General features: G+C 40.4%; 1 protein-coding gene across 2 annotated transcripts in view; it reads right to left on the bottom strand.

Moving 5' to 3' along the window:
- ppp4r3b.S (protein phosphatase 4 regulatory subunit 3B S homeolog) overlaps nucleotides 1-9,016 on the bottom strand; it is a 44,251-nt gene extending 35,235 nt beyond the window's left edge. Inside the window, exons 1-2 of one of the 2 annotated variants that reach the window (XM_041563895.1) lie at nucleotides 8,427-9,016; nucleotides 1,342-1,397 (exon numbers count right to left, since the gene is read on the bottom strand). In XM_041563895.1, coding sequence (XP_041419829.1) covers nucleotides 1,342-1,397; nucleotides 8,427-8,568 — 198 coding nt within the window. In that variant the 5' untranslated portion in view covers nucleotides 8,569-9,016. 2 annotated transcript variants of the gene reach the window in all.
- Nucleotides 9,017-19,752: the final 10,736 nt, after the last annotated feature.

Raw genomic sequence — 19,752 nt, 5'->3', positions numbered from 1 at the left:
GTTCTGCACAATTTAGTATCATCTGCAAAAATAGAAACAGTACTTTCACCTCCAGGTCATTAATAAACAACACTGGTCCAATTAGAAAATGTTCCATTTACCACTACTCTTTGTAATCTATCTTTTATCTTTTTTATCTCTAACCAGGTACAAATACTATGTTCCAGACCAACATTACTTAAAGGAGAAGGAAAGTTGTTTACCACTTGGGGGTGCCAAATGTTAGGCACCCCCAAGTGAATGTATTTACTTTCCTTCTCCTTTAATTTAACCAGTAACCTTCTGGCACTGTATCGAATGCTTTAGCAAAGTCTAAAGTAAATCACTGCCAACCCAGAATCGAGGTCCCTGCTCAACTTCTCATAAAAAGAAATTAAGTTTGGCAAGATCTATTATGCATAAAACTATGCTGGCACAGACAAAGTATTACGAAAGTATTACGATTTGCTATGAAGTCCAATATCTTATCCTTTATTATACCTTAGAAAAGCTTTCCTACCACTGAGGTCAGACTAACTGGCCTATAGTTTTGAGGCGGGATCCCTTTTTGAATAGCGGCACCACATGCAATTCGCCAGTCTCTCGGCACTATGTCAGACCTCAATGAATCCTGAAAAACTAAGTAAAGAGGTTTGACAATCACAGAGCTAAGCTCGCTAAGTACCCTGGGATGAATACCATCTGGCCCCAGGCCTTTGTTTATCTTAACATGTTATAGTCTCTTTTAAATTTCTTCATGTGTGAACCATGAGTCATTAGTTGTATTACTAGAATTGGGACTATTAAGGAAAACTTCATTAACTGGTTCCTCATTTGTGTAGACAGATGAAAACTATGAGTTCGGAATCAACTTTTTTTTTTTTGTTCTCATCAACCAGCTGACCCCCCTCATATATTAAGGGTACCACCCCTTCCTGCTGGCGATCTACATTCTAGATGGCGGAAAGGCAGTTTGGGGTGATTAGTCACCCGAAGAAGCAACTTGTCGCTGGGTGACTAACCTCCCGAAATAGAAGCAGGTGTCTCTCTGCCCTAAAAAATCTTTCATTTTTTGATGTTACTGATCCTTTAAGGAAATAGAAAGAAAACATTTTGAGAGCTAGTTTACCAGGACAACAATTTGCAATAAAGAAAAATAAAAAAACACTGGGTCATAAAAATAATTGCTCGAAAATACATAAGCGTGAAATTAAAAAGTCACATCTGACACAAGAATATAAAAAGTACAGTCTATTATACTTGTGAAACCTTTTTACCCTGAGAATATGCAGTTGCTTCAAATCAGTCAAATGTTTAAAGCATGTTACTGTCAAAAAACATCGCTATGATTTCAGTACATACCTGCTGCTTCTGATATGCAGTATTTGGATTAATCTTGGATTCTAAAAGCAACGAACCTGAAGTGACAAAAATAATGATAATTTATTTAACAAAGCAGAAGCGAAGAAAGGCAAAAGCATAAAGTTACTTGGAAAGCGTGTAGCACTTTTACTGCAAGATAAGCAACACAGAAAAATTATAAAAGTATACTTTACATACACACTTTCACTTTAGACTTTGGCTCTACAGCTTTGGTACAGGAGTGTTAATACATAATTATAATTTGCCTGACGAAATAAATGTTATACTTGTGGCACATCCACTAGAGTGAGTACCAATGCATACTGTGATCACATCGTTCTGTACATTGGTATTAAAGAGATGGTTCACCTTAAATTAACTTTTGGTATATTATAGAATGGCTAATTCTAAGCAACTTTTTAATTGGCCTTTAACTTTTTCTGTTTTATAGTTTTTGAATTATTTGCCTTCTCCGGATTCTTTCAAGATTTCAATTGGGGGTCACTGACCCCATCTAAAAAACGAGTGATCTGTAAGGTTACAAATGTATTTATCGCTACTTTTTACTACTCGTCTTTCTATTCAGGCCTCTCCTATTCATATTGCAGTCTCTTATTCAAATAAGTGCATGGTTGCTAGGGTGATTTGGATCCTAGCAACCAGATTGCTGAAGAACTGCTGAATAAAATGCTAAATAACAAAAACCACAAATAAAAACCAATTGCAAATTCTCACTGAATATCGACATTGCAACATCATACGACAAGTTAATTTAAAAGGTGTACAACCCTTTTGTGTAATTTAAAAGGTGTACATGCCCTTGTTTAAATGCCCAGTGTGCCACAATCATGCAGCATTTCCAGAAACAATGACACTTGTTTATAGCACTAACTAGAGTGGAAGCCCTTAAATAAAAATCAAAACATTTTTTTTTTTATAAAAGGGCAGTTACCAAATGCCCCCTCCCCAACTGCATCAACAATAGACCCAAAACAGAGGGCCCTTGTCCCTGGTCTAGCTGTGTCTGCATGCTACTGGTCAGTGATGACGGCTACTAAGAGTACAGGTACAGTGGCCTCTTTTCAGGAATATGGGTGAAAGGGGCCTGTTCAAGTAAACAAGAACATTTTGATTTTGAAAGTATTACTCTAATGAAAAAAAAAAAAGTTTTATAAAAGCTTGGCCTCATATATATTTACTAATATAGTAGAGATATGGGACCCGTTATCCAGAATGCTCAGGACCTTGGGTTTTTCAGATAAGGGATCTTTCCGTAACCATTAGCTTAAAGGATCAGTAACATCAATTTAAAAAAAATTGTTAGTATAGAAAAAAAAAAACACAAAGACATAAAACTTTTAAATCACGCCGCTTGATCTCCTCTTCAGAAAAGGCGACGATCCATCATGCGGCGCTCGATTTCTCCTCCCTGGCTATCTCCTATAAGGAAAGCAGGGAGGAGAAATCGAGCATCGCATGATGGATCGTCGCCGTGTTGCTATTTCTGAAGAGGAGCGCAAGCGGAGTTTCGGCAACTAATTTCTTAATAAAGACTTCGAGATTTAAAAGTTTAATACGTCTGTGTTTTTTTTTTCGTTCTATACTAAAAAAAATTTAAAATAAAAATGGATGTTAATGCTGCTAAAAATCATTTAAACAATCCCAATAGGATTGTTGTGCATCCAATAAGAATTAAATTATAGCTGTGTTTTTATTATTATTACAGAAAAAATGGAAATCATTGTTAATGATCTGTATTATTTAATTAAAACAGAATTTATGGGGTTTCGGGATAACAGATCCCATACATGTAGCTATACATTCTGGGAGTAGCTGCAAAAGTTTATAAACAAAAAGAGCCCGGGGAGCAAAACAAGAGAGTGTACTATATGTTGCAGCTGAGTTTTAAATTATGTATGTTTAGTGATGCTGCAAAAGCAAACACAGCACTTGCTTTATTAACTGTTTAAACAGTTTAGGCCAGTGGCACACGTGAAGTAAATCATAGAAACACGAAAGTCTGCAATTTTCTGCCAAAATTTGCTCTGTGTACGCACTGACAGGGCAATGCTGTTCCTGGCAGTGCACAGAGAACACAGAAATAAACATGCAGATGTGTGTCATAATTCAGATCTGTGACACACGTTTAAGTGCAGCTTAACACACAATTTATTTGATCCTGTTTTATTTTAGAAGTTTCAAATCTTGCATTTTAGTACAATTGCCTTTCCACTGCATTTCTTCAAATGCAACAGCTTCCACACTTATGCATCTGATTCTCACTTAAAATACATGAGAGAAATGTATGTTGAACTCACAAAAATGCACTTACTTGCATAAAAAATAAAAAACATTCAAAAGATAATCATTTAAAACCTGTGTGTAAATGCTCTTAGTATGTCATTTTAACTTAGAATTATTTGGTCGTGATGGCCTTCTAGCTGCTGCTTTGCAGCCTTAGGAGCTATTTAAACATAACCATATATCCAGCTAATTGTCTGTACCACTTAGTAGACGAGTATTTAACACCCACCCAGTACACTGGTTTCTGGGGATGTCATGGACACAATTTTGTAATGTTTAAGTACTTATCTTACCAAAACACCTCAAAATATCCATTACAGATATTAAAAGATAAGTTTAGTTAGATATTATAATGGCACATAGGGCTATGTCAAGCAATTTAAACAGATAGTAAACCTTAAAATTAACAATATGCCATTAAAGTGTCCACGTAGCCCCATGTGTAATTAAGGTTAAATGTATATATAGCGTATCATAATATATCCATAAAATTAACAATATGCCATTAAAGTGTCCACGTAGCCCCATGTGTAATTAAGGTTAAATGTATATATAGCGTATCATAATATATCCATATTTAGATTCCTAGTTGATCTGAAAACCCGCTTCACCGGAATCCATAAAAACTTCTCCTTTAATAGTTATCAATAATTTCACAAGCCAAGCAATCAATCATTTTTAACAAGTGGGTTGACTTCTGTTAAATAAAACTTGGAAAAAAAAAAAGAAAAAAGAATATTAGGACTCAAATCGTAACAATATATAAGCCCCAGAGGCTTCAACAGACAGAATAATGAGCTTACACTTCAATTTGGCTTTTTTGAGTTACCGCACTGATGAAATTGTAGCCAGAAAATTGCTTTCAAGTTAAGAGTCCTGCATGGGTCTGGTTGGGTCTTGTTATCCCCTACTCTACCCACACCCGCAAGGATTTACTCACCACCAGACCTGAGGGGGTGGCATAAGATGGAAGTGATGTCACGGTTGCATGGGTGTGACATCACTCAGGAGGTGGATCAACCAGGTAGAGGGAGAAAAGATCAGCAAAGGTGGGAAAGAAACTAGACATGATGCAGTAGTATTATTACATGCTACATGTAGTATTGTTACAAATTATAGACACTTAATATTACATGTAACTCTACATTTTTTTTGCGCTTACTAATTTAAAAGACATATGTCCCCTGAGTACTTCTATTAAAGGGGTTGTTAACCTTTAAATTAACTTTTAGTATGATGTAGAGAATGATATTTTGATATAATTTTCAATTGGTTTTCATTTTTTTTTTTTTATTACTTATGGTTTGAGTTATTTCGATTTTTTTTTCAGCAAGTGCAATTTTGCCAATCTGGTTGCCAGGGTCCAAATTACCCTAGCAACCATGCATTGATTTGGATAAGAGACTGAAATATGAATAGGAGAGGGCCTGAATAGAAAGGAGTAATAAAAAGTAGCAACAACAAAGTTGTAGCCTTACAGATCATTTAATTTTAGATGGGGTCAGTGACCCCCATTTTGAAAGCATAGAGTCAGAAGAAAACTGCAAATTCAAAAACTATATAAAATAAATAATAAAGACTGATTCAAAAGTTGTGTAGAAATTGACAATCTATAACATGCTAAAAGAACCACCCCTTTAAGTAAGAAATTGAAGGAACTTTCTAATACTACCGTCTTACTTTTTTCTTTTTGCATTATACAAATATCACTTTATCATAATTTTTTCTGGTTTTATCTTTTATATAATTGGTTATTAATTTTGGTTTAGGTGTATTTTATTTTTTTGATTGTCTTGTGATTTGTGTGTGAATATACTGCAACCCATCAGTTGAAGCTTATAGGTAAATTAGCCTTCTAATAGGCAATTTGTCTTTACCGATTGTGATTGGTTGATATATGTGGTGTTTTTTGATTGGTCACAACCCCTATATAAACATTGTACAGGGGTGTGCCATTAAGCCTATGAGTAAGTGCCCCAACAGGCACAAAACGCATTAAGCTGGCCATAGACTCAAAGATCCGCTCGTTTGGCGACATCGCCAAATGAGCAGATCTTTCCCCGATATGCCACTAACTGCATGGTTATATCGGGGGTCATTCGAACGTTCGGCCGTATGGCCGAACGATCGAATTACGATGCGCCAAGGGGCTCCGACGGGTCGGTCGGGTAAAAATCCAACCTTCCCGATCGATATCGTGGCCAGATATCGATCAGGAAGACCTGTCGGAATCCCCATACACAGGCAGATAAGCTGTCAAATTGGTCCAAACGACTGATATCAGCAGCTTTATCTGCCCGTGTATGGCCACCTTTAGGCAATGTCCTAATAAACTTTTTGTATTTTTGTACTTGCTGCTTCACTAATTGTTGGAGGAACTCACATTCTTTGGTTTGCTGCTGTGAATATGCGCCCTTGGACTGGGGTGAGCTGTGAGTAGGTCCTCCTACCACATACTTGATGTTTGATAGTGCACCTATTTCAGTAGTACTTATACTAGTTGGCCGCACCATTCCCCCACCCCCCTTTTTTTTTGTTGCTGAACAACTCCACATTAATCACCCTTAAGGCGCTGCTAAAACATGGAGTTCTATACCAGCACATGGACAGTATGTTGGGAAATCCCTCAACAACATGGTTTATTTCTGCTCATACATAACCACACATACTAAGTAGCTTGCATCTCTGCAGCTAACAGGAATTAGTTTTCTTAAAGGGATATAGTCATGGGAAAACATGTTTTTTCCCAAAACACATCGGTTAATAGTGCTGCTCCAGCAGAATTCTGCACTGAAATTTGTTTCTCAAAAGAGCAAACAGATTTTGTTATATTCAAATTTTGAAATCTGACATGGGGCTATACATATTGTCAATTTACCAACTGTCCCAGTCATGTGACTTGTGCTCTGATACACTTCAGTCACTCTTTACTGCAAGTTGGAGTGATATCACCCCCCCCAGCAGCCTAACAACAGAACAATGGGAAGGTAACAAGATAGCAGCTCCCTAACACAAGATAACAGCTGCCTGGTAGATTTAAAGCTGGCCATAGACGCAAAGATCCGATCGTACAAATCGAGGATTCGTACGATTTTCGGACCGTATGTGGAGAGTCCCGGCATTTTTCATCTGGCGGAGATCGGTCGTTTGGTTGATCGGACAGGTTAAAAGACTTCTGTCAGCTGCCTGTAATTTCTCTGCATGTATTGCCCATCATACGATTTTCAGTGGGAGACGGTCACTGGTTTTGTCGGACATAACTTTCGTACGATTGCTGTCAGGGGCAGAACATCGGCTGATCTGTTCTTTTACTACTTTATTTGATCTGAATGGTTAGTGGCAGGTTGGGAGATGAATTCCAACGATCGGATCTTTGCATCTATGACCAGCTTAAGAACAACACTCAATAGTAAAAGCCAAGTCCCACTGAGACTGATTCAGTTAAATTATATAGGAGAAATAACAGCCTGCCAGAAAGTAATTCCATCCTAAAGTGCGGGCACAAGTCACATGACTGGGGCAGCTGGGAAACTGACAATATGTCTAGCCCCATGTCAGATTTCAAAATTGAATATAACAAAAAAAAACTGTTTGCTCTTTTGAGAAATGGATTTCAGTGCAGAATTCTGCTGGAGTAGCACTATTAACTGAAAAAACATGTTTTCCCATGATAGTATCCCCTTAAGGGTCAGCCCACACAGGGCGGTTTGGGGAGATTTGGTCGCCTGGTGACTAATCGCCTCGTTTTTGCGGTGACCAAACGCCTTCCCTGACAATGCGCCAGCTAAAATGAAAAAAAAAAAAAAAAAACGCTGGTGCTAATCACACTCGTTTTCGGGAGATTCTCCCCAAAACACCCTATGTGTACTTAAGGTGGCCATACACGGAGAGATCCGCTTGTTTGGCGATATCAAACCTAGGGCCCAACGATCGGATCCTAACCGTGGCTTTATGGGCAGCTGGAATGCGGGACCGCATCAACGAACAGATGCGGCCGCAATCCGACAGGATTTTTAGTCCCATCCGATCGACATCTGGCCGACCAGATCTCGATCAGGGAAGCCGTCGGGGGGCCCCATACACGGGCCAATAAGCTGCCGACTCGGTCTGTCTGCAGCTTTTATCGGCCCGTGTATGGCCACCTTTACCCTAAGAAAACTAATCCCTGTTAGAAGCAGAGATGCACGCTAGTTAGTAGGTGTGGTTATTTAGGAGCAGAAATAAACCATGTTGTTTAAGGATTTCCCAACAAACTGTCCATGTGCTGGTATAGAACTCCATGTTTTAGCATCCATGGCTGTAGGGAAGTTATGAAATACAATGTGAAAGTAGCCTATGGCCGGTAGGGATGTTAGCTAAGGTGTATGGGCATCTCAGTGCTACAGGAACATGATGTTACATGGATATCCTTACTGGGCCCGTAGCTGTACAAGGAGAGGCCACACAGTAAGTGCATCAGAGTTGCATGTCGCATAGAAGGCTCACACGCGATCTCGCATACTCTACTGTAGGGAGGCGCGATTTAGTAGTTGCACAAAACCCTCCCATAGTTGTAAAGGTAAACAACTGGACTTCTCATGATCTCTGTGTGAGAGAGACGTAACCTGGCCATGGCTTTCCATGTAGTGGGCCATTAAAACAATACAGAGAACCCATCAGCTGTGGTGAATCAGCAACAGAACCCCCAGAGAACGAGGAGAGTTGTAGCTAAACTGTAAGCGGAGGATCAATAATAGGACTTCATTCTATGCTCCTTCCCCTGTAACCCCCGAAACCCTCACCGTCGGACTCTGCCCGAACCAGCAGAGACATTCCCTTCAGTCGGTCTACGTAAGTGGAAGAGACGTGCCCGGTGCCCCTGTCGTCCCACTGGCGGTCTTCGTTCAGAGTGTAGACCTTCACGCGGCGTCTGGTGTCCGACATAATGTCGCCGTTTCCGCCCCTACGGGGCTTCGCTTATCCTTCCCTCAAACACACCGGTGCGCTCCTTTTCGCCGTCCTGTCACCGGACACTACAACGGGGAGCTCCCGCCGCAAAGCATCCTCTGAGGGACGCAAAGAGGCAGGAAGGAGAACGTCACAAATGAAAAGCCTGCTGTGGGGTCTGGTTCTCTTCGCCGCTTTCCCCACTCGTTCTCCGCGCCTCCTCTCCCGCTCCGTCGGTAAATCACACGCCCGCCATCTTGTAACCCGATTTTCTCCTTTCTCTTCCTCCAACTATAAGCGAAACGGGTTGGACGACACGGCTTCCCAGGGGCTACGGAGGCGCGCTCGTACCACTAAAGCTAATAGCAAAGTACGCAAAGCAGTGCATGCCGGGAGACGACAGTGAATGGGGAGGTGGGAGGATGTAGAGTTGCCGGCTGATGCCTGAGGTGGGCGGGGGCTTAATTGCCGGCTGATGCCTGGGGTGGGCGGGGCGACTATGCTGAAAGTGTGTGGAATACCACAAGCAACCGACATCACTGTGATGTCATGCAGTGTGTGTGTGAGACAGAACCTGCACATAGACACTTATTCACAGACTTTATTTTATCAGTTTGTGTCATGTGTTTACATACGCTTCACAGCTCTACAAAATCAGAATCTAATAAAAGAAACAAAAATAAAAAATTATACAGTATAACATCCATGTTTAGCAAAATAAATACAAAAATGCATGTGAGGCCATTGAAATCCTTGCACTTATTGTGAGGGGTCAGTGCAGTGTCGGACTAGGATGCCAGGGGCCCCCCAGAAAACCTTAGGCTGAGGGCCCACTTTCCAAACTATTATTCCTCCTCTCTTCACTCAACCTCTTTATTCTTCATCTTTTCTCTACATACTATACTGTGTTCTATTATTAAGCCTCTTTATTCCCATAAAGAAATAGCCAATGACCATGAAATAGGCTTAATTGTGAGAAGCAAAAGGCCCACTGACACCTGAGCCCATCGGGTGTTTTCCTGGCATCCCTGTGGGCCAGTCTGACACTGGGTTGGTGTGTGTGACATGACTGCGTTTTGGGAGAAATAAAATATTCCCATTCTTTTTTGGGGGGAAAGGGGAGCCTGAAATGTACCCAGGTCCGGACGAATTAAAATAGGCCCTGGCATTTTAGTTACACATAGGCCCAATCAGCCCACACAGAGGCCCAAGCAGCCCCCACCTAGGGTTGCCACCTTTTCTGGAAAAAAATACCGGCCTTCCTATATATTTATCTGTTTTTCCTATTAACAACATTTGGATCAACCACCATTTTTACCAGCAGGCCGGTAAAATACCGGCCAGGTGGCAACCCTACCCCCACCAGCCCACTAAATACTGACTTTCTATGGCAACTTATAGCAGCCCCTCTGGCATTTGCCAGAACCCACATATTGCCAGTCCGGGCCTGAATGTACCTGCAGATGTATGTGGGGGACACAGCGTGAGTTGTCTCTTTTGTGGTCAGGGTTGGACTGGGGGGCCCACCAGTGCTGCTGACCCCTCCAGGCAGTCCCCATGGGCCCCCTCCAGAACTCCTGCCCGTCTCCACGAATGCTCGTGCGCAGAAGACGTGTCGCCCGCAGCGTTAACTTTCTTTTCTGGAGGAGCAGGTCTGGGCCTGCACAGTCCGACCTGGTTTGTGGTCCAGTTCACATAAGTAAAAAATAGAGGGCCAGATTCAGTTCAGTGAAAAAAGGTTTAGTCACGTGAAAACTCAAGGACGAGATTCAATTTAATTCAGAAAAATTTAGTGGGGTTCCTACATCTACACTGGGCAAACTTGCCCATGGGCAGTAACCTATGGCAACCAATAAAATTGTTGCATTCATTCTTCTACCTTCAGCTGCCAGTCTATGGTTGTTTGCTATGGGTAGCTGCCCATGGGCAAATTTGCCCAGTGTTAATAAATGAACCCCACAGTGAAAATTGGAACTAAATTTGGAGAAAAGTTTTTTTTCTCCTCAAATTGAATCTCGTCCATGAGTTTTCATGGGATAAACCATGAGATAACTATTTCTCACTGGACTGAATCTGGTCCAAAGTGTTTCAACTATGTTCAGGCAATCCTGCTCTTGAGAAGAATTCAGCTGGATTCCAGATCTGGTTCATCTAAAGTCTGTTTCATCAACTGTAATTCAAGCAAAAAATTCCAATGGCACACAGGTCTAATGAAACACTTTAATTGTTTATTATGTGCAGTGCAATGTTTTGTAACGGACCACTTTGTCAAGCATATGGAACATACAAGTGGTGCATATAAATAGACAAGCAATAGTCTAATTAAACATATCACACAGGTCATCCACCAACTGGTGAAGTGCAAAGTTCACAAAGGAGACACCCTCAATTAAGCGCTTGGTCACCTTAAAAAACAATAAAAAAAACTATCAGTGTAAGAATTGTCCAATCCTCCATCCGGATTCCTGCCATCACGTAAAATGTGACCAGGATAATATGCGAGTAAAGTCAAAAAAGTGGTAAAAAGGCAGTAATAAATTGGTAAAAAATTACAAAAAGTGTCCTTAACAGTAAAAAATGTAAGAATACCGAGAAAAATATTACAAGATTTATAACATACACTAGATCAAAAATTCAAAAAGTAAATAATATATCTTACCCTACATGAGGACAGTAAAAGCGTGTGTTAGCTATCCCTGATTAAATAGTTGAAAATTGGGTATTCATCTGCAAAAAATAAAGAATAAAACCAATAAATTAATTAATTACAGAAAAAAAATATTATATTCCTCATTCATCAACTGCAATAACAGTATCAGACTTTATGTGATTGGGGTAGTTTTGGGAGGAAGAATTGTATCTATCATGGCTAGTCCACAGAAATCCAATGAGAATTCTCACTCGTGTGGGCTTTCAAGTTCCTAACCACTTATTGCGTGAAGCCAGTCCCAGACATCGGACGACTGCACTTGACTTTAATGCAATCAGGGATGTTGTCTAACTGGTACATTATTTTGACTGATAAAAAAAATGGATCACAATGATGTGCATGTTGAAAAAAAAGTTGACCTACATCCAACCCTATACCATTTGGACCAGACGCATTGAGTCGTCACTGGGTCCGGTTATACGTCAAACAGCTCAAAATGTAAAAACAAGAATTTGTGACTGTCTATCATACATAAGCATTCCCGCATGGGCACCTATGCAGACCCTAAGGGGCAGATTTATCAAAGGTCGAATTCCGAAGTTAACTCTTAACAAATTCGAATTTACTAAGGGAGGTTATTTATGAAAAAACTCAAACGTCTAAAATCTATGGAATAGGAATGACCTGAAAATTCAGATTGAATTCAAATCCAGTTTTCCTCTGAAAAAAAAACTAGACTTTTTTGTGTCAAATGTTTTTGACGCACAAGTATTTTTTTCTCCCATTGGAGTCTATGGGGCGTCATTTTCGGAGTGAAACTTGCCAAGAAATTTGTCTCATCACTACTATTAACATCTTCAAATAGTTCAAGGGATCTCTGCCATTGATTTCTACATGAACTTGTCAGGTTTTAGTTGGCGAATATTCAAATTAGTACTGTTTCCAGGGTCGAGGTGTAATACATCTCACATTCTAATTCAAATTAGAATTGGTGCTTTTAAATTCAGATTTGTGAGTTTTGATCGCCGAAAAAAATTGAATTCGAATTTACCATTCAAACCTTAATAAACCTGCCCCTTAGTGTCACAATTAGAAATATCCTTACGTTTTATAGGAATACCTTGTATAGGATGATCTGTGTTTTCCCCTTTGATAATGGATGAACAACAAATACAAGTCAAACACAGGAAAGTCCCCTTCTTTAGTGTACCCAAAAATCTATATGGACCAGTGTTTGTCATCACACTCCTGAAGGTGGGAGGGTTTAAAAGGGTGTGGGAATGGCAATTCACCCATACACTGGAGAAAGAGTCCTTGCAAGACTCGAAATATGTGGTAGGGTCCTGCATTGGGTCGGGTACCCTCGGAATACCCGCAAGGTTGTCGGGTTTTCGGTGGAAAGACCACTGTCCCCTGACAATTCGGGCTGTCCACTGGTAGCCTGCCTGGGTACTTCTGGGCATTTCCCCCACCTCCTGTTAGAGTCCTGCAGTTAAATGTAACTATTACCCACGACCTGGTTGATCCACCTCCGGAGTGACATCACTTCCGACCACCAATGACGTCACATATTGACACTATCACTTTCAACACAGAATCATTTGTCTCTCACAGAAAGAGTAAATTTAAAAGTGTCACTTGATAGATCAACCTGTCGGCACCCAGGGCCGAAAGTTGGATTCACCCGATATCGCCCAGCCGTTAGTGGGCATATCGGGTTAAGATCCGCTTGTTTGGCAACCTTGCCAAACGAGCAAATTTTATGGCCACCTTAAGTCATGGCCGGCAGATTTATACCACTCGAATGACGGAAATAACGGAAAACTTCCAATGGTTGTGGGTCTGGCATAGTACAGGTATTGGATCCGTTATCCAGAAACTCATTATCCAGAAAGTGAAGAATTGGGGAAAGGCCGTCTCCCACTCCATTGTATCCAAATAATCCACATTTTAAAAAATGAATTCCCTTTTTCTCTGTAATAATAAAACAGCAGCTTGTACCTGATCCAAACTAAGATATAATTAATCCTTACTGGAAGCAAAACCAGCCTATTGGGTTTATTTACTAATTAATGCAATATTTATCGTTGAAATGTAAACAAGTTTGAATATTAATTTGTTGTAGGACCCAGTAACACCTAGTTGGTGCATTGCATGTGTTCTGCATGTTATGGAGTACTTCAGCCCATGCAGCAATTTGGCTCTGTACCCAAGGGAATAGAGAGGAACGCTGAACACAGGAATAATAAATGCAGTCAGTCCTGTGGAAAGAACTAGTATCTGCTGCACAGAATACACATAGCTAAATCCTTCTGTGTACAACTTGCAAGTAAGGTGACGTATTACCTAACCAATATATATCAAATAGGATATGATGCTCTAAGTCAAAGGTCCCCAACCTTTGTTACCCGTGAGCCACATTCAAGTGTAAAATAATGTTGGAGAGCAACATAAACATGCAAAAAGTCCCTGGGCTGCCAAACAAAGGCTGTGTTTGGGTATTGGCAGCTCCTATGTGGACTTGCAGCCAACAGTGGGCTCTGTTTGGCAGTAGACATGGTTTTTAAGGCAAGAATTCAAAAATAAGCACCTGCTTGGAGGCCACTGGGAGCAACATCCAAGGGGTTTTGAGAGCAATATGCTGCTCACGAGCCACTGGTTGGGGATCACTGCTCTAAGTAAACGACTGCCCTAGGGACAGAGCAATCCTCCTTGGCCTCAGGGCTACTGAGGTTTTTCACATTAAATTGACTTGGTAAATGAAAACAGGCTGAAGGAACTTTGGTCACTTGAGGGCAAACTCTTGCTCCATGTACAAAACATTCATGTGCTCTTCGAGTCATGGTCAAGTCATGCTCATCCACCGACCAATGTGATAGTCAATGAGCGGGGAAGGCCAACGAGGATCACAGTATTGGGAAGACAACGTAGTTCATTTACTGTTTGGTTTATAGTGGGGCAAAAGATAATGGGTCATTAATGACTCATTAAATCTCTGCTAATGTTACCATAAAACGTGATTCCATTGTCTTCCCTTCGGATTAACTATCGTGAAATTGAAAATGTAATATAAGCTTCAGCATACTGAAATAAGAAACTTTCTAAATACATTTAATTAAACAATTTATACAGTTTCTGAAATGATCAAGTTTATATTCACTATTCCTCTCTCAGGATCTGTTTCTCCTCATTCTGTCTTCATTCAGGAGTTGGGTTTCAGATGAATGATCCAATATATCTTATCCTTTTGCCTAGAAGGTATATTAGAGCTCACTCTATTAAAATAACCAGACATCATGTCTCTCTACATGCAGAGTTTATGCAAAAGGCAGTTATTTTATTAGATTTTGTTTGTACTGGAATCAGTTATTTGAGTGAGCTCTAATACATCTGCTAGGAAAGGGAGCCACCACCCCCATAAGATATATAGGATCAATTATCGGACACCCAAATCCTGAATTAAGACAGAAGGAGGAGAAACAGATACTGAGAGAGGGATAGTGAGTAAAAACGTAAACAATATGAGGAAGCTTATATTAAATTTTCATTTTGCGATACTTCCCCTTTAAAAACCAGTAGCAGCATGTGCCTGTATTCACAGGTATATCTCTGCTACGTGTGGCATTAGCAGAGGTGTCTCGCAGACTCACAATGCAGCTTTTCCCTTTTTATGTCAATCCCTGCTATTAAAAAATGAGCACAAGTAATGACTTGAGTTTAATAAAAATAGCAGTTTCATGCTTAATGGGACTTTTCAATCATGAGTTGTTCCTAGGAGCTGCTGTTCTAGTGGACCAAAGATTGATACATGAATATGCAGGAGGCTTCCATCCAGTAAAGGACAGCTTTCTCCTACTTTTTCAGTGATCTGAACTGGATGTGGTGCTCTAACTCCACATACCCCGCAGCTATTAAAGGGGACCTGTCACCCTAAGAAATAATTTCAAATTCTTTTCTATCATGTTAGTTGAGCAAAATAAACTTTACTTACACTGTATTTGTTATTTAAATTTTGTTTCCTTCTGTTTGGAATTATACAATCACAGCAAGCAGGCAGCTGCCATTTTGTGGACACGGTTATTAAGGGAAATTGTGTGTCACCCCAAAATCTTGTGTATGAACCAGAATGAGGGACCTGATGTCCATGTGCAGTGCCGTACACAATTATAGAGCCTAAGGAGGGAAGGGGGAATGTGAGGAGAGCAGTGACATCTAGGAAGTGCTGAATGGAAAGTGAAAGTAACTGACTGCCCCTCCTCTATGCCACGGGCATAGAGGCGGAGCAGGTAATATTTGATTGACAGTTTAGGTTTTTAAACACCTTTATAACAGGTATGGATGTTTTAATGAAAACAATTTTTGGGGTTCCATATTTAATTTGGAAAGGACTTTCATTATGCAGTTTTTTATGTGTAGGAGACAGGTCCACTTTAAGCTGAAAGCTACAAATATCTATGAAATGGTTAAAATAAAAAATATAATAGCAAAAGTGCTTTTTTTTTTTGCTAAGGTACCCCCATTGAATTCAATCATCAATCTCAGGGCCGGAACTAGGGATAGTGAGAAGAGGCAGGGGTCTGGTATGTACCTCTAGGAATATACCCCAAGGCAATGAATTATTCAGCAAAGAGTAGCATCAGTCCAGGGTAACTGATTTCTGAATTTATCAAATTCCTCTGGGGGTACCAAACCAACCCTCAGTGATCTGCACTTTCCTTCTCCTTTAGACATGATAACATGATAACTTAACTTAACCTTTAACTTAAAAGGGTTGTTCACCTTTAAATTACGTTTTAGTATGATGTAGTAAGTGATATTTTGATACAATTCACAATTGATTTTAATTTTTTATTATTTGTTAGCTTTTTGTTCAGCAGCTCTCCACTTTGCAATTTCAGTAATCTGTTTGCTAGGGTCTGAATTCCCCTAGCAACCCTGCACTAATTTGAATAAGAGACTGGAATATGAATAGGAGAGGCCTGAATAGAAAGACGAGTAATCAAAAGTAGCAATAGCATTTAATCTGAAGCTTTACAGATAGTGAGGTGCGGGTCGCGACCTGCCACCTACCCTCCCACCACCTACGTCCAGCCGACTTCCGGGTTCCTTCTATAGACCCGCCAATGACATCACAAAAGGGGCACATGCTCAGGCGCGCGTCTATAAAAGTTCAACCTGGAAGTCAGAAGCCATTTATAAGGACGTGGACCGGAGAGCAGTCAGAAGAGCTCAACCCGCACCCGACCCGGAAAGGGGGGTGCGAGATCGGCCCAAATCCGCCCGACTCATGGGTAAACCCGCTGATATTGGGCCGGCCCGCACATCACTACTTACAGAGCATTTGTTTTTTAAATGGGGGTCAGTGACCTCCTTTTGAAAGCTGAAAAGAAAAATGCAAATAATTCAAAAACAAATAAAAAGATAAAACGAAGGCCAGTGAAATGTTGCTTAGAATAAGATATTCAATAACATAAAAAGTTAACCACCCTTTTAACTTCTAATCTGTTAGACATCTAGAAACTGGTCTTTCTTTTCCTTTATGTCAAGAGAGAAGCACAACTGGACTATTCATGCTGTACCTTATGTACCAGTCCAACAGGACCACTGATTTACATTGGCGAAGATACATATTCCCATGTAGCTCTCCATCTTTCTTTCCTGTGGAGGCCTGTACCATTCTCTCTCTGATCTGGATGCTGTCGCTCACCTGAGCTTAGGAAACAATTCACATTTTACTAAGTAGAAAGTGTTGTCAAGTGTATCTATTAATTCACATAGGAATAGGCTCAGCGTTTGATCCAGGATACTTAACCACTGACTGCAAAATGCGGCATCTACTTGTGTTGAACGCCTGGTCGGTAATTACTCTGCACAGCAGTTGTTGCACAGAAGTCAATAAACTCTATACAGCTTGTGTCACGGATTTGCACTTCAGCCCGAGATACTTTATAGAACATTGTCTAAGATCAGCCTTTTAAACTGGGAGACAAAATGCATCTTGCAAGGCAGCACTGATGTGAATGAATCTGTACTGTGCCTGTTGTACCCAGTTAAACAACAGAGCTCTTCTGTGTAATTCATAGGCGATAAAGGGGGTGTTCACAATTAAATTAAAGGAGAAGGAAAGCTACGGAGGCATTTTATTGCCAATAGATTAACCACAATAGTGCAAGCTAGAATGCTATATTTATTCTGTATCATTTTTAACATACCTGAGTAAAAAGCTCTTGAAGCTCTCTGTTTGTTTAGGATAGCAGCTGTAGGATTAGCTTGGTGTGACATCACTTCCTGCCTGAGTCTCTCCCTGCTCACTTATAGCTCTGGGCTCAGATTACAGTAGAGCGGGGGGGGGGGGGAAGAAGAGGAGCAAACTGAGCATGCTCACACCCGGGGCAAGGAGGTTTAAGCTGAAGGTAGGAAGTCAGATACAGAAGCCCATGTGTACATAATAGAAGAAAAGAGGACTCAGAGCAGCACTACTTTGAGGGTTTACTGGTATATTTCGGTGGACCTTTCAGATAAGGCTTACTTAGTGTTAACGTTTCCTTCTCCTTTTACTAAAACGTAGGGAGTGTAGAGATAATTTGCAATTGGCTTATATTATTTGTGGTTTTTGAATTATTTCACTTTTTATTCAGCAGCTCTCCCATGTGCAATTTCACAAACCTGGTTGCTAGGGCCCACATAGCAACCATGCATTGATTTGAATAAGAGACTGGAACATGAATAAGAGAGGGTCTGAATAGAAAGAGGAGTAGCAAAAAGAGCAATAACAATAAATTGAAACCCTTACGGATTATTTGCTTTTCCGATGGGGTCAGTAACCCCATTTTGAAAGCTTGAGAGTCAGAAGAAAAAGCACATAATTAAAAACTATAAAAAAAATACCAAAAGTTGCTTAGAATTAGCTATTGTATACCATATTAAACCACCCCTTTAAGAATTGCTGGTACCATCTTGAAACCGTAGCATATTTCAGCCTCAAGTTGCATTAGCCTAACAGGGAGCCATTTAATCACTTCCTCGTGATGCATTCTGGGACTTGAGGTCCCTCTACTTTCCAGGGAATCTGTGTACTGCCCAACAGGGACATTAGATTGGCTTCAAATCCCAGAATCCATCTCTTTAATGTGGAACAAGGTGAGAGAGGATTTGGATGGCTGTTAGCCAAAGAAGGGTGGGAACATGGTCCATGTGAGAGGGAGGCAGACTCAATTCAACAACACTAGATTACATATAGTGAATAAAGTACCCCCGATTGTAAAATATAAGGATATTATAAGCTACTGAGGAGTTCCATGACCATATACAAGGACAAGTGTTTTATACAAGTCATGGAACTCCAACATGACTTCTAATATCCTTATATTTGCCAACAAGGGGTACGTTATTTATTATAATACACAAGTTTGAGTCATGTGACAAAAATGACATCACTACTCACCGTTTATAACTTATGACATCACCGTTTATAAGGATATAATTTACAATATTCATGGCTTTTGTGTATTATAGAGGTATTTTTCTGACTTTCATGTATCACATTATCATCCTCACATCAGGCAGATTTATGCCTTAATTCTCCATTTGCAGCTTTTTTTCAATAATTCCAATGGTTTTAGTCTCAATAGTATAGCAGTTACCTTCATATTTGATCAATTCCTTTGTGTAAAAAAATAAACCTTAATAAATATACCTGATTATTGAAATATGGCTTGTTTACATTTAATTCTGACTGTCCAGAAAATGTCAATATTTGATTAAATATGGCCTCTGCATTTTTTTCTAACATCTACATTGGCTGCATGTATGTATATACAGGTATGGGACCTAATATCCAGAATGTTCGGGACTTGGGGGCTTTTACGGATAACGGGTATTTCCGTAATTTGGATCTTCATACCTTAAGGCTACTAGAAAATCGTGTAAACATTAAATAAACCCTACCCTACCCTAGAATACTGGCAAGTTTTCAAATCTGATTTGTGCTTTGGTGCACCCGTTTTCTTATTCTACGGCTAGGGTTGCCACTTTTTTCTATACAAAATTGTGGCTTGTTCAGAAAAGGGAAGAAATATGAGGGAGATGGGGCTATGACGTAAAAGGGATGGTGCTTTACAAATCGGATCAAAAATTTGGTTAGTTACTTAGGAGAGATGGAGAGTTGGGAAAGGAAGGGACTGGGGGCAGGCCAGGGGCAGAACATTACAATTAAAAATTTACCCCCAAATACATTGCCGGTACATTTGTAATACTAGCCTCAGCTTCGGCTGGTATTTTACCAGCTACTTTTTCATCCCACCTGTTTAATCTGAAATGCTTAGTTGCTAGGGTCACTGAATCTACCAACCACTAAGCAATCCAATTGGCAGTCTCGTGAGCTGCAGGCAGGGCCGCCATCAGGGGGTACAGATGTCCTGGGCCCGGCAGTGCTGCACCTTCGAAAGAGCCGGGCCCCCCTTGACAGCGCCAAAGCTGTGCCGCCATTTCCGAAGTCCCGAACAGCCGAAATGCGGAAGTGCCAAAAAGAA

This window comes from Xenopus laevis, chromosome 5S, assembly GCF_017654675.1.
Source record: "Xenopus laevis strain J_2021 chromosome 5S, Xenopus_laevis_v10.1, whole genome shotgun sequence".
Lineage (NCBI taxonomy): Eukaryota > Metazoa > Chordata > Amphibia > Anura > Pipidae > Xenopus > Xenopus laevis.
This window is presented reverse-complemented; position numbering and strand designations above follow the sequence as displayed.